This window comes from Zootoca vivipara, chromosome 13 (assembly GCF_963506605.1).
Source record: "Zootoca vivipara chromosome 13, rZooViv1.1, whole genome shotgun sequence".
Classification (NCBI taxonomy): domain Eukaryota; kingdom Metazoa; phylum Chordata; class Lepidosauria; order Squamata; family Lacertidae; genus Zootoca; species Zootoca vivipara.
In genome coordinates this window covers 7,339,672-7,351,859 of record NC_083288.1, presented here as the reverse complement: position 1 = coordinate 7,351,859, position 12,188 = coordinate 7,339,672, and the positions used below count along the sequence as shown (strand labels likewise).

General features: G+C 46.6%; 1 protein-coding gene across 2 annotated transcripts in view; it reads left to right on the top strand.

The window, feature by feature from the left end:
• Window positions 1-9,734: 9,734 nt before the first annotated feature.
• TECRL (trans-2,3-enoyl-CoA reductase like) overlaps window positions 9,735-12,188 on the top strand; it is a 29,851-nt gene continuing 27,397 nt past the window's right edge. The window contains exons 1-2 of one of the 2 annotated variants that reach the window (XM_060282228.1): window positions 9,735-10,107; window positions 11,644-11,695. In XM_060282228.1, the coding sequence (XP_060138211.1) occupies window positions 9,880-10,107; window positions 11,644-11,695 (280 nt within the window). In that variant the 5' untranslated portion in view covers window positions 9,735-9,879. The remainder of the gene's footprint in view (window positions 10,108-11,643; window positions 11,696-12,188) is intronic. The other variant, XM_035136430.2, reaches the window with a different exon arrangement.

Genomic DNA, 12,188 nt, shown 5'->3' with positions numbered 1-12,188 from the left:
TTCCAGCTTCTGACACCTGTGGTACCACAATAGTAAGAAAAGGAGTTTGGATTTGATATCCCGCTTTATCACTACCCTAAGGAGCCTCAAAGCGGCTAACAATCTCCTTTCCCTTCCTCTCCCACAACAAACACTCTGTGAGGTGAGTGAGGCTGAGCGACTTCAGAGAAGTGTGACTGGCCCAAGGTCACCCAGCAGCTGCATGTGGAGGAGCAGGGAAGCGAACCTGGTTCACCAGATTACTACTCCACAGCTCTTAACCACTACACCACACTACTCCCTTTGTCTGGTGCGGGGCTTGGGGAGTGACAAATTCTCTTGCTGGATTTTGCTTTGCAACATGCCCCCATTCCCCATCCCGAGGTCACACTCCATGGGGCAGACCCCCACGATCCTCTCCCTAGAGTGCTGGGGTGGCAGCGAAAGTCTGTTCTCAGAGCCTCCTGTACCTCCTAGCTGGCAGGGGACACCACTTAAGAAGAGCTAGGAAATAAGTGTCCCATAGAAGTCTGTTCTTTCTCCAGCAAGCTAGCCCCCACACTGCCCGCTGACATCACCCGCCACCTCACAAAAAATGCTTGCAGTAATGCATTAGCTAATAATCAAAAGCTAAGACTTGCAGTTCATGCTGATGAGATGAGAGTTTGTTTGCTGCAAATTAGACCTAATATAAATTAGGTAAAGGTAAAGGGGCCCCTGACCATCAGGTCCAGCCGTGTCCGACTGTGGAGTTGCAGCGCTCATCTCGCTCTATAGGCCGAGGGAGCCAGCGTTTGTCCGCAGACAGCTTCCAGGTCATGTGGCCAGCATGACAAAGCTGCCTCTGGCAAACCAGAGCAGCGCATGGAAACGCCGTTTACCTTCCCGCCAGATAAAAGACCTATTTATCTACTTGCACTTTGATGTGCTTTCGAACTGCTAGGTGGGCAGGAGCTGGGACCGAGCAACGGGAGCTCACTCTGTCACAGGGATTCGAACCGCTGACTTTCTGAACAGCAAGCCCTAGACTCTGTGGTTTAACCCACAGCGCCACCTGGGTCCCTATAATATAAATTAGGCTACCCAGCAAAAGCTTACTCGCACCTCTCGTTGAGTTTGCATACATACCTAAGGCACATATGTAGGAATCTTTTGGGAAAGATTCATGTTCTTATGTAGCTGCATTGTTTTATACTTTCTGGATGTCCCTTTATTGTATTATAAAGCAGTTGTGTTCAATGTTATGAATCAATAATAATAATAATAATAATAATAATAATAATAATAATAAGTATTAGTATTATTATTTGTTATTATTATTTATACCCTGGCCATCTGGCTGGGTTTCCCCAGCCACTCTGGGCAGCTTCCAACAAAATATTAAAATACAATAATTCATCTAATATTAAAAGCTTCCCTAAGCAGGGCTGCCTTCAGATGTCTTCTAAAAGTCTGGTAGTTGTTAATTTCTTTGACGTCTGATGGGAGGGCGTTCCACAGGGTAGGCGCCACTACTGAGAAGGCACTAGCACTGCTAGGAGTTGTTTCTCTCCCCCCCCATGTATTTCTTATCAATAAGATACTGGTGTACTGGTATGGCATGAACAATTTTTTGTTCTGAAAGATAAAAAAAAAGTTTGAGAACCACTGATCTAGGGTCTGGTAGGCTGAATTGGTTTGGGGTAGGTCTCAAGTTATTTCACATTACTATGTGAGATTTGTCCTTCTCTAGATTCCAAGCTCTTCAGCACCCTGGGCTCCCCCATCCCCACTGGCCAACTGCAGACATTTGACCTTTGCTAAAGCTCTTTGCAAAGGGACCCAGGTGGCGCTGTCGGTTAAACCACAGAGCCTAGGGCTTGCTGATCAGAAGGTTGGCGGTTCGAATCCCTGTGACGGGGTGAGCTCCCGTTGCTCGGTCCCAGCTCCTGCCCACCTAGCAGTTCGAAAGCACATCAGAGTGCAAGTAGATAAATAGGGACCGCTCCGGCAGGAAGGTAAACGGTGTTTCCATGTGCTGCTCTGGTTCGCCAGAAGCAGCTTTGTCATGCTGGCCACATGACACGGAAGCTGTCTGCGGACAAACGCCGGCTCCCTCGGCCTATAGAGCGAGATGAGCGCCGCAACCCCAGAGTCGGACACGACTGGACCTGGTGGTCAGGGGCCCCTTTACCTTTTAAAGCTCTTTGCAGATTCAAAAGACATCATAAACACATTTTTTCATGTTCAGTGGAGGGTTACTGCTGCCTTACTCTTGGCAGTGTATTTACGAAGAAATAGGCAGCTCTGTGCTCCTAGTTTATCGATTCTGCTTGCATAAAATAGCAGCTTTTCTCACAAAAGGCATCTTTCAGAAATTCAAAGTTACTGGGTGGGTTTGAGCTCTAGAGGAGAGCATAATCACACAGCCTTCCTTTTTCGAGCCCTATTTATTTGGGGAAATGGAACCAGCCATCCAGCATTCGTGTTGCTTTGAAGCTGCCAAGATCCTTCATGCAAAGAAAAGAACAACTATCTGACTTCGAAAATGGTTCAATAGTCAAACTGTCAGTGCTGTACAGTAATTTTCTGCACATGATAAACACGAGTTAATATGCACCATAAAATATTTCGACTCAACGATGATCACAAAAATGTTATAAAATGATGGGAGCAGGACATCACTGTAATTTGAATGGAGAAATTAATGATTTTTCCCCCTCTAATGGCAGCGCTATATTGCTGTGTATATTGCTGTTCTATTGGCTTTGTTTGTTTAGCAGTTTTATTTTACGATTTTGACACATATTTTAATGCAAATTGTACTTGTTCGAATTGTGACATTCTTGTAGCACACGCTGAGACCATTTGGCGAAGGGTCGGCTAGAAGCAAATAAGGAAACAAATAAGTCGTGTTTTAAAGGTAAAGGTAAAGGACCCCTGACAATTAAGTCAAGTCACGGACAACTCTGGGGTTGCATGCTCATCTTGCTTTACTGGCCAAAGGAGCCGTCGTTTGTCCGCAGAGTTTTCCAGTCATGTGGCCAGCATGACTAAGCCGCTTCTGGCGAACCAGAGCACCGCACGGAAACACCGTTTACCTTCCCGCTGGAGCAGTACCTATTTATCTACTTGCCACTTTGCCGTGCTTTCGAACTGCTAGGTGGGCAGGAGCTGGGACCGAACAGTGGGAGCTCACCCTGTCACGGGGATTTGAACTGCCGACCTTCCACTCGGCAAGCCCTAGGCTCAGTGGTTTAGACCACAGCGCCACCCGCATCCCAAGTCATGCTGAGAGCTGTGCAATGGAGCTGCCGGCCATTGTAATCCAAAATTTGTTTTGCTTTCTCTCTTTCTTTTCCAGGGCTGTCATGCAGCAAGTTTGTGCAAATCATGTGGCCATCTCAAATCCCTTCGAAAGTCATGTGCATTGTGGGGAGTTATTCAGTTTCAGTTTTGAGCTGTGGAGGTGGTGAGAGAGTGATATTCAGCCACCCGAATGTTTAGAGTGATGAGTAGTCTCTATTGGCAGTGTGAGATTGCATCCATGTCCTGCCAAGTTTTCAGGCTCCCCTGCAGCCGTGGTTCGCTTTGCCACATGCTCACCCGAATTAACTAGGACAGGCATGTCCAGCTACCGAGAGACTGCTATCTACTCTCAGGATAAAAAAAACCTAATTCATGCTTTCTGAAACAGAAAACCAAAGCACAGCCATCCTTTGAAATTCGTGCTTTCCCAGTTTTTTCAATGCATCTAAGTAACGTGTAAGGGACTCGCTGTGGTTCCCCCACTGCAACAACTGAGGTTACAGGGAATGAGGCAGAGAGCCTTCTTGGTAGTGGCACCTGTCCTGTGGAACGCCCTCCCATCAGATGTCAAGGAAATAAGCAACTACGGTATCCTACTTTAAAAAGATATCTGAAGGCAGCCCTGCTTAGGGAAGTTTTAATGTTTAATGCTGTATTGTGTTTATAATATTTGATTGGGAGCGGCCAGATGGGCGGGGTATAAATAAATAAATAAATAAATAAATAGTTTTCAGTGAGGAGGTTAACTTGCACCTGGGCTGTACCACTTTGGATTGCAGGTGGGACTTTGGATTGCAACTAAGTGCTCCTCCATACAATAAATAAATATAAATATCTGCACATAGAAAGCTTGATTTCAGGGAGAAGGTGAAAGATAGGGGCGGTGCGCCCCGAGCGACACAATCCCAGGAGCGCCATCGCCGCTGCCTGCCCCCAAAACGCGTGCCCTGCCCCTGTGTGCGCCCCACCCCACTCCAAAACGTGCACCATGTCACTGCGCATGGCACGCCCCGCCCCTCCCCCAAAATGCGCACTGCGCACCACCCCCAGAACATGCACCACGTCACTGGGGGCAGCGCACCCACTCTCCGCCCCCAGTGGCAGAGCATGAAGCTCCGCCACTGGGTTAGACTAGAACTCTTCTTCCATATACACTACTTTTCTGTCTTCAGGTAATTTTTCTTATATGGTATAGGTAAAGGGACCCCTGATCGTTATGTCCAGCCATGGACGACTCTGGGGTTGTGGCACTCATCTTGCTTTACTGGCTGAGGGAGACCGAGCAACGAGAGCTCACCTCATCGTGGGGATTCAAACCGCCAACCTTCTGATTGGCAAGCCCTAGGCTCTGTGGTTTAGACCACAGAGCCACCCACACCTCTTTTCCCCCCCTTATATGGAGGAGCATTCAGATATGTTAGTTTGTTCTGGCAAGCAGAAGTGGTTGCAGCCCGGGCACAAGTTTATCACTTCAGGGAGAACTGGAGCTTCCAATGAACATCATCATGTCTTGTGATTAAGACATGCCAGAATTTATTGCTCTTAAAAATCAACCAAGACACTCACTTTTAGCAAGCCACAATGATAGCCATTATCAGCACATTATTTAAAGATCAGTGGAAATGCTTCAGTAAGCTTACTCCTACTCATGCCAAAAACAGATCTGAGGACAAGATCTGAGGACCCAGCGATTAAAATGCAATAAGTAAATTAATTCCTCAAAATGATTTACACTTTAGAGCTACCCTTGGGGACAACCGGGGGCTTGGGCATGCCTTGTGTGAATTCTGACTTTCCCCCTTCTAGTGAAAATCTTCCCCATGCTATACATATACCATGGAGAACTATTGTTTGAGAAAAATGAGCACTCACACTTTACATTATGGGTGCCCTTTGCGGGATTGTGCGTGGTGCTATAGTTCCCAGGCAAAAGGGGGCTGGCCTGCCTCTCAGTGTTATTATTAGAGGTTCATGCCCAGCTTCAGTAGTCAAGTTTCATTGCTGGGAGGTGGGGCCAGTCCCATTTATATATAGGGGGTGGAGCCGACAGTAGCCAGGCAGTTGGCTCTGGAGATTCACCCATCCTCCCCTCCCTTAGTGTAATGTTTTCTTGTTTGCAGGTTAACTTTTTCCTCCTGTTTAGTGGGCTCTGCTACAGTTTTTGACTGGTTGCTGTTGAAGGACTGGGAAGAAATTATCCTGCATTGGCAGGTTTTGTCTTCCCTGTAGCAATTTGTCACAACTTTGGTTGTTTAATGGCCTTGGGTGGAATCCTTTAGTCTTTTCTTCCCTATATGGGGGGGGGGGGATGAAGTGGTGATTCACCCTCCTGCGGTGGCGATTCCAGGGTCCCCTCTTAAAAGGGGTTATATAATGGGTGTCACTGACCATACACTGAAAGGTATACACTGAACCACCCTGCGTAAGGGGACTGTTAGGATCTCTTACTCTTGAGTAGGACCCTGGCAGAGACACATGCCTGCCTGGCATGTTCCCTCCCTCCTGGTCAATCATTCAGGAGCTTCAAAAGCTTTCTCCAGCCCGAACATCACAGTGACTGATGCCAACTGACATCAGCACACTTACGGATTTTCAGAGTTTGCGCAACTGCGAAACAGACCCCAGCAACTCAGCATTTGGCTAATCTATGTTTATTTACATATAAACACACACGGAGCACTGCAACATGGCTCCCTTTCTCTCTGGCATCAGGCAGCAAAGAGAAAGAACAAAGGACAATAGTCCCACTTCAGGAAACACAGTAACACAAACATCCTGCCTCCGTCACTTCCCATTCTGTCGAATGAAAACATACACTTTCATGTGACAGACAACAATCCCATGAATGCAAACACGGGGAATGAATCTTCAACAGGGATATGGGCTGGGCTGCCTGCTACACTTAGGTCTCGCAGTGCACCCCCATATCCCATTTACCCCGATGAGCCCCAGTTCCCCCTGGCTGGGGTGCTGGGAGGGATACATGCCCAAGGCCTAAGCCAAAGTCTTCCTGCATTCGGATGTTTAATAAAGTTGTGGCCTAATTTTAATTCCATGACACGTTTTCAGTCTTTATTCCTTATGATCCCTGGGGGCTGGGGCTGTGGCGGCCTGGTCACACAAAGCACAAATCCCCCTCCGGGCACATGGAACCAGTTGTGTTGCTCACTGAATCCTGCTCATGTCTTTCTTTTTCCATAGGCACAATTTCTATAGCAAACGATTCGTCCCAACTGCATGATCAAAAGCAGCTGCTTGGACTCACCACCTCTGAAACTGGATGTCTACTCAGGTGCCTAAATATGTCTCAGAAGTGTTTAACTGTTAAACCCTAGATCAGTCATAATAGATCTATTTCCCAGCACGAGAAGGCATCACTCATTCAGCGATTTCCCCTATCAGAGCTTCTGCACAGTAGGAAGCAATCTGTTTCCAAGAAGAAGCTTGGAATGTGTGGGGTACATAGTGATGGGTGACATGCCATTGACAGGAGCAGTGAATGACAAGGCAAGTCAAAAACGCCACGGATCAAAAGCAGGACACACATTTCTCCTAAAAAAGGAAAGAGAGAAAGGAATTTACGCTACACAGCAGTAGGCGAAAGGAGCCAGTGCTGATTGCTACCCACCCTGAGATTGCTATACAAAGAGGTGTTCAAAACTGATTTTCATATGGCACTAAACTTTTTAATGTGTTTTCTAGGGTGGAGTAAAAAATGGCCTCTCAAAACGATCCATCTGTATTCCTGGTTAGCAAAACGGGAAGTGATGGAGTGGAGGGATTTTCCTGACTATTCTTGTGTGTGGGGAAAAAATTCTTAAGGGAAGGGGAGAAAAATTACCATAAAATGATGGACCAAGAAAATTTGGGGTCAATTTATAGTGAAATAAACTAATTTATTCCTATTTGCTGCAACTGCATTGATGTCAGAGCTGGAGTTGGGTGTAAGTCAGCAACGAAACAATACATCACGCAAGGCCAGTGAAGTTAACTCTTCATTCAAGGAAACAATCCACAGCTCACGCCTAGTGGTCTCAGCAACTATTTTTAGGAGGTCTTGCCCCAATGAAGTGGTTGTGAGAACCGAAGGCCCCTGCCTTCCTGTCAGCTCATTAGGACTCTTCCTCTCCAGGGTCTTTCCCACGCAGTCCAACGTTAGAATCATAGAATCATAGAGTTGGAAGAGACCACAAGGGCCATCCAGTCCAACCCCCTGCCAAGCAGGAAACACCATCAAAGCATTCCTGACAGATGGCTGTCAAACCTCTGCTTAAAGACCTCCAAAGAAGGAGACTCCACCACACTCCTTGGCAGCAAATTCCACTGCCGAACAGCTCTTACTGTCAGGAAGTTCTTCCTAATGTTTAGGTGGAATCTTCTTTCTTGTAGCTTGAATCCATTGCTCCGTGTCCGCTTCTCTGGAGCAGCAGAAAACAATCTTTCTCCCTCCTCCATATGACATCCTTTCATATATTTGAACATGGCTATCATATCACCCCTTAACCTTCTCTTCTCCAGGCTAAACATACCCAGCTCCCTAAGCTGTTCCTCATAAGGCATTGTTTCCAAGCCTTTGACCACTTTGGTTGCCCTCTTCTGGACACGTTCCAGCTTGTCAGTATCTTTCTTGAACTGTGGTGCTCAGAACTGGACACAGTACTCCAGGAGAGGTCTGACCAGAGCAGAATACAGTGGTACGTTGTATGTGTCTGTGTATAACCACGCTCTGCACTGCCTGTTCATGTCTCGTTGTGTTCTAGGAGACCGGAGGGAGGGCAGCTGGTCACAGGAGACTCCCTGGATTCTTCAGCAGCTGGCCTCTCTGTCTCCTGGCCCCACTCGTCTCCAGCCCCATTTCTGCCTCAGAGTCTGAACTGTGCTCTGCTGCAGCCTCGTCTTGTTAGCTAAACCCCATTACCTCTTCAGCTTCACCTCTTCCTCCAAAGTCTGCTCCTTCTTCTCCCTCTGACCACTCATCATTGTCCCACCACCAATCCCCTGGCCCTGAGTCTTCTTCCAGGGGGGGTTGGGGGTGGAAGATTCCCGAGGGAGTTCCCTGGCTGGTGCCTGCCATCACTCCTTTGCATTCAGCCAGTCCCAGGCCCGTCCTAGCCGTAGAGGCTAGTGGCGCGGAGAACCACGGCACCGGGCGCTGGAGGGCACCAAGTGAGCGCAGGGTTCCGGCGATCTGGCCAGGACTGCGCTCCACGAGCTGAGAGGCTGCACCATGTCTCTCTCCTTCTCCGAGGACTCCGCGCTGCGCCTCCTTCCCGTTTCCCCAGCGCTGGATTCCACTCAGTCGAGCTTCGCCACCAGCGCGCGCACAGCGCCCAAGCAGCTCTTGCTGGTCCCACGGTGTGCACGCTGGTGGCGAAGCTCGACTGAGCGGAACCCAGCGCTGGGGAAATGAGAAGGAGGTGCAGCGCGGAGTCCTCGGAGGTGGCCTCCCATTGCTGCCGCAGTCCGCTTTCCACTCCCGGGTCCTTGGAGGGGCTCTGGAGGGGGGCGCTGGATGGGCTTAAGATGGCCCTGGCCAGTCCGGCAATGGAGCTTTCATTTATTTGAATACAGGTAGGTAGCCGTGTTGGTCTGGGTCGAAGTAAAATAAAAAAATTCCTTCAGTAGCACCTTAAAGACCAACTAAGTTTTTATTTTGGTATGAGCTTTCGTGTGCATGCACACTTCTTCAGATACTTAATTTATTTGAATGTGTTCTTAATACTACTAAGGTGCTCAGGTTTGTACTGTGCTTTGGCTTGGGGAACGCTCCTCTGAACCATGTGTCAGCTCAGGGCACAGATGCCAGCAGGAAGAAGCAATAACACCACATTCTCTGGGTCATGACCAGGTCATTACCCAAAGACCAGGAATGTGACAGCCTCTAGCCTGATGTCTGAACTGGGGTGCTTAATCCTAGGTGATATGTGTAAGAGCATGCATGGGTCTGTGTGCATGCCTGTATCTTGATTCCTGCAAGGCTGGGGATCAGGAAGCCTTCGCTCCTCCGCTTTTGCTATCGGATGACAGCCTGGCGCAATTTAAAATGGAAAGCCACCACCTACACAATCCCTCATGGAACGTTTGACAGTCATTTGACACCATTTGACCGGTTAATTGATCGGCATGCCAAGCTTAGTATAGACATGCTCTGCATTAAGAAACATCTCCCACGTGGATGACATCTGACTTGCATTTTCATAAATGGACCTGTTTACACACCCGGCTTCTATAGATAATGATGACATTCCATTGCATATCACTTCTGGTTCCTTTATAGCTCTGGCTTTTTTTTAAAAAAACGGACTGGCTTGCAATTATTAGCAAATGAAGATAAGGAACTGAGCAGGACATGTTGTTTCAAACATTGTGGGTTTGTTTTTTTTAAAAAAAGGTAACACAGCACATTACAATAGCCCGCTAAATATAGTCACGGATTAGAGAGCCATTGTTTCCAATCCTGCTATATAAAACTAAGACTCTCCAAATGGAATTCCACTTGACCTTTCTTGTTCCCACTGGCCTGTGCTTGTATTTAACTGATGCCGGGACAACGGATTTCTCCTCAGAGGTGTCCAGCGTTGACATGACAGGCCTTAGTGTTTTGTCCCCGCCATGTTCAGGAGACATAAGCTCAGCTCTTTAGAGCACAAGAGAGACGTTTCCACTCACGGACCTTCCCTGCCCCATAATGACATGAGAAGTTTCTTCAGCTTGTCTCAGCTTGTCCTCTCGGCTGGCCACCTGAAACCGCCTCCGGTCTTAAGGCACTCAAAAACAACTTATTTTGAAGTGGAGATTCTTGATGCCCACAGCAAAAAACAGATCTGCGTAGTGGACAAGGTGAGTCGATGTGGTGTGTATGGTTTTTCTCACCCACTACCTACCCCAGCATGCTGTGGAATATGTGTGTTCTTAAATGCATGACTTGCCCTGCAATCCTAACTCCACTGACTTGGGAGTAAGCCCCACTAAATTCAATAGGACTTACTTCTGAGTAGACATGGTTAGGAGTATTCTGAGTCTTGCTTTCCTGCCTATATATATATATAGCTACATGCAATAATTTTTAACCTCCTTCCACCCTGGCCAAATTGTAAATGCATCTAACTCATTCTACAGCTCGATAGGAAGAATCAAATTGTGTTATTTTTCTGTGATGTTCATATTGCAGCTTATTTTTAACTTTCCATGTTAGATAGGACAGATCCCCCCCCCCTGGACCGTGGCACTGATGAAACCCTGTAATGTTCAAACAGGGCAGAGAATCAAGCAGACCTAAGTGCAGAACTAGGCTTTTGAAGATGGGATACATTGATCTGTAAATCTCAAATTCTGCTTTTCTGCCTATTCCCTCCCCCCCACACCCTCCACTATAACTGAAGGCTCTTCTTTTAATATTATAGGCTAGATTTTTTTCACAGTGTTTGACTCCTACTTAGCAACTGCTATGGATTCACCTGCAGGAAGACAGAACAATTTTGCACTCGTAATGTCCTTTACAGATTTCAACATTAAAATAATGGTGAATATTCAGAGTCTTCCTGTTCAGTGCCAGGGTTTGATATCTGATGATATTTAACTTTGGATATTATGGCAGCAAATTATATTTGACATGTGATAGTATGTTAATGTTTGATTTTCAGGATGTGCAACCCTGTGCATATTTACTCAGAAAGTAAATCAGTAGGACTTAGTCCCAGATAATCCTGCATACATCTATATTTATCTATATTTGTTATATATAATCTATATTTACTACTTTAATTTGATAGGAGATATTCAGTTTCCATAATTGTCTGCGTTTTACATTCTCATTTGAAACCAGTGTTTCTTGGATGCACTCAGGCCATTTTTGTGGTAGAAGGGTAATAATAACACATTTGCATTGTGCTTTAGAAGGTTCAAATGTCCTTCACCTATAATCCTTAGAACAACCCTGTAATACTGTAGCTCAGTATTATTATCCCTTCTGGGCTAAAGGAATCTTGTGCCTACATAACAGAGGTGAAACTTGAACTTAATGACTCATAGCTCAGTCATTCAGTCGCTCCGACACCAGCTCATGGGATCACAGAAACTGAACATCTATCTACAAGCATGCCTTAATGCGCATGATGTTACATCATTTACATGAGCCTGCATTTGTGAGATGTGTGTCCTTTTTTAGAATGAGAACAATGGAACTTAAAGTGCTTCACTTTGGTTCACTTGTGCCCAGGGAGTATGGCACAGTTCAGATTGAGAGGGAAATGTTTTAATCTTCTTAAATACCCCCTTGGGGTCTGTTAGAAATGCAAAAGCAAAGGAGAGTGGGAAAAAACAAACAGACAAGACAAAACCAAGTACAACATATTTTCTTCCCCTCCCATTTTTCAGATACCACCATCATCAACGCTTCTTGATGTAAAACATAAGTTTCACAAAGTATGTAAGTACCTGGCGGCCTTTTGCATAGGAAAAAAAGCTGTCTCCTATCACCAAGAACTCAGAATAAACTGCATGTGTGTGTGTGAGAGAGAGAGAGAGGCCCAGATCAAAGGGGTGGGCAAAAGGGGGCTAATGCCCCAGGCGAACAACATACTTTTTCATACTTGCCACAGCCTGAAGCAATGCTGGAGCAAGCCCTTTTGGAATGGGCTCCTTTATAGGGTTTGTTCTCCACTGGTGGGGATGGAAACAGCCACATGGGAAATGAAGGCATGGGAGAAGAGATGGGTAGTGAGGGCGAAAATGGTAGGAGAGAGCAGCAAAAGGAGGAGCAACCAGCAAGGTAACCAGGGAGGAACTGGTTGAAAAAGCCTGCAATCATAACCAGGTTTACTCAGAAGTACGCCCTATTAAATTCAATGGAGCTTACTGCCAGGTGGATGAAGTTAGCAAGGGAGGCATTTGGTCTCCTCTTTTTGTGGGGGTGGGGGTGG